General features: G+C 39.3%; 1 protein-coding gene across 1 annotated transcript in view; it reads left to right on the top strand.

Moving 5' to 3' along the window:
- The first annotated feature begins 1,144 nt into the window (after positions 1 to 1,144).
- SLFN11 (schlafen family member 11) overlaps positions 1,145 to 3,368 on the top strand; it is an 8,283-nt gene continuing 6,059 nt past the window's right edge. Inside the window, exon 1 of the mRNA XM_007937541.1 lies at positions 1,145 to 2,204. Within this exon, the coding sequence (XP_007935732.1) occupies positions 1,145 to 2,204 (1,060 nt within the window). The remainder of the gene's footprint in view (positions 2,205 to 3,368) is intronic.

The following is a 3,368-nucleotide window of genomic DNA, read 5'->3' on the forward strand; positions in this document are numbered from 1 at the left end:
TGCCTTAGGCACTATACAACCAACCCATCTTCAATCATTATTTATATTTTCCCAGAAAGTGGTACCACTCACCACAAAATTGCCCAAACCAAAAACCCAATTATTAAACTTTAATCCCCTGTATTTCTTCTGTTTAGTCAATCACAGAGCCATGTTGATTTTATTTCCTAAATATATCTCAGGTCAACTCAGTTCTCTTCGTTCTGTTACTGCTGTGGCGCAGGACACCATCCTGTCTCAACTGGATTACTGCAAAACCCTCCCCACAGGGTTGATCCTCTTTAATTGTTTCTCTACCCTGAACTAATAATGTGCTTTCCTTTTTAAAAATTGTCATACAATAATGTTAACTTCTTTTTGGTGCACAGTTCTATGAGCTTTAAAAAATGAATAGATTTGTATAAAATTACCACCATAATCAGGATATAGAACAGTTCCATAACCCCAAAAAACTCTTTTGTGCTCCTCCTTTGTAGATCCTACCTATAACCCCTGGCAACCAAAGATTTGTTTATCAGTAATGTGGCCTTTTAAAATGTCTATCTGTTCATGTTATTCCCTTCCTTAAAACCATTCTTTGGCTTTCCACTCTTACGAGAATAAAGTTCAAGACATGGCCCTTGTTTAATTTTCTCACTCCTCTTTCAACACTTCTCATCTCCCATCTCCTATCACTCTTAAGATCTGGCCAGACTGGATGTCTCTCCACTACTCCAATACACTGTTACCTTTGCTGACTTCTCGCCTCACAATACTATTCTCTCTGATTGTAATGCTTTACACCCTTCTTATACCCTCAGGTTCCTTTACTTGGATAATTCAGAGCTTAGCTTAAATGTCCTTTCTTCCAAAAAGACTTCCTTAATCATATTGAGTAAATTGTTGCTGTTAAGTGCTTCCCCCTTTCAGAGTATTTATCACACATCACTGCAGATGCTTTATTCAACCATGTTTTCTTCTAGTTTATAAGCTCTAAGAGGCAGGAGTTATGACCATCTTTGCTTTTCACTGATTCTACAGCCCCCAGCACCTCGTAAAAAAATATTTTTAATAACTTAGTGAACACAGAATTTGTGAGTTATATGCAATGTACTTCTTCATCAACCTGAGATACATATTTTAATGGTTTTATTACAGAACAAACATGGAGCAACACAATTCATCTTTGATGGTAGAGTTATCTTACCCAGACTTGGTTATCAATGTAGGAAAAGTGACTTTGGGTGAAGAAAACAGAAAGAAGCTACAGAAAACTGAGAGAGACCAAGAAAGGGCAAAAGTTACTCAGGCTGCTTGTATTTTACTAAACTCAGGTGGAGGAGTGATTCGGATGGAAATGACAAACAAGAATGAGCATCCCGTGGAAATGGGACTGGATTTGGAACAGTCTTTGAGAGAGCTCATTCAGTCTTCAGATTTGCAGGCCTTCTTTGAGAGCAACCAACAAGGAAGATATTTTTCCATTTTTGTTCAGTCTTGGAGCAGTGACCTTTTCCCTAAAGACGGTATCATCAAGCCCCGCATTTGCAGCCTGTGCTCTGCACTCTACCGCAGGTCTGGCACCTCGGTGCTCCTCATGAGTTCAAGAGAAGCATTCAATTTCCTGAAAGCCAAGAAAAGGAATGCACAAAACAGCTCAGAGATAGAACCGCCCAGTAAAGCTCTCAGAATTACACCTCAGAGCCTTCGTAACTCGGATCCTGCTTTCCTGGTTTTCCAAAGAGACAGGCTTGAATATGGTGAAATCCTGCCTTTTCCTGAGTCCCAATCTATAGAGTTTAAACAGTTCTCTACAAAACACATCCACACATATGTAGGAAATATAATTCCAGTCTACATCAGTGCATTTGCAAACACTGTGGGAGGCTATCTTTTTATTGGAGTGGATGATAAAAGTAAGAAAGTCCTGGGATGTGCTAAAGAAAATGTCAACTGTGACTCTTTGAGGCAGGCAATAGACAGAGCAATATCCAAATTACCTTGCATCCATTTTTGCCAATCCCCAAGCGAGATCAACTTCACAGTCAAAATCTTGGATGTGTTTGACGAGGAAGGGCTGCATGGTTATGCTTGTGTGATCCGAGTGGAGCCATTCTGTTGTGCAGTGTTCTCAGAAGTTCCCAGTTCTTGGATCGTGAAGGACAGGAACATCTGCAGCCTGACAACTACAGAGTGGGTAGACATGATGATGGACACCGATCCAGGTGAGGAGAAAGCTCTTCCTTCCCTGTCCTTCTGTTTTGGGCATCTCCATACTGAATAGATCTTTCTTTGTCTTGTGACTTTGAACTTCTCCACCCACTAAACTGTGTTTTTTGAACCTCCAAATATCCTACTTTTCATACAGGAGAATATTTTGTTGGGTGGTTAGCAACCCAAATCAGGTGTTTCGTAAGTGCCGATTTTCTTTATTAGAAACTGAAATAAATTTCTTTGGGAATGGTTTCCTTACATTGTTATGCTGAGGTCAGCTCCTACTGGCTCCAGACACAATTATTAAATTATCAGAAATTTTGTGAGCCAGCTGTTAAATACAGAAATTATTAAAAATTAAGACATATAAACTTCTAATTAAATAAGCATATTAAGAACAAAGGTAATAAGTACAGACCCACCATTTCCTTATTATTTACTACATTTTACCATTATCAATGCTTGTGAGGTTATTAACATCTATCATATCTTTATGGGGGAAATATTATAAAATGGCATGCTACTACACATCTCTTCCCAGCTCAGTATTTAGTGACATCGCATTGGTAGCATGAAATTGTCCATGAAGGAAATATTTACACCACAGAAATTGGCAAATTCTACAAGTGAGGGATCTCCTCACAATTAGACCCAGTTGTGAAATATTTACCAGTGTTATTCTGCTTCCTTGAGTTGGTACTTTGAATTTCTTAAAGTCTTTTGGATTGAATCATAACAGTACCTCTGCATAAACTAAGCTGTCTTCTGACTGTTGATCCATGGGGACTTTTCAACTCAGTGTAACCTGAAACCAGCTCAAAGTGATGAGGACCTTCACAGGGCAAATATATATATATAGTCTTTGAGTAGCACAAAAGGAGCTTTGGTGGCATAGTAATTAACACATTTGGCTGTTAACCTAAAAGTCAGTGGTTCAAACCCACCAGGCACTCCACAGGAGAAAGATGACGGAGTCTGTTTCCATAAAGATTACAGCCTTGGAAACCCTGTTGTGCAGTTCTACTCTGACCTATAGGGTCACTATGAATAGGAATCGATCCAATGGTAGCAGGTACTGGGTAGCACAAATGGTTAAGCACTTGACTACTAGCCAAAAGTTGGGCAATTTGAACCTACCCAGAGCATAGTGCCTAAGACACTTGACTGCTAACCAG

Source organism: Orycteropus afer, unplaced genomic scaffold (genome assembly GCF_000298275.1).
Source record: "Orycteropus afer afer isolate SDZICR_OR568_19922 unplaced genomic scaffold, OryAfe1.0 scaffold00042, whole genome shotgun sequence".
Lineage (NCBI taxonomy): Eukaryota > Metazoa > Chordata > Mammalia > Tubulidentata > Orycteropodidae > Orycteropus > Orycteropus afer.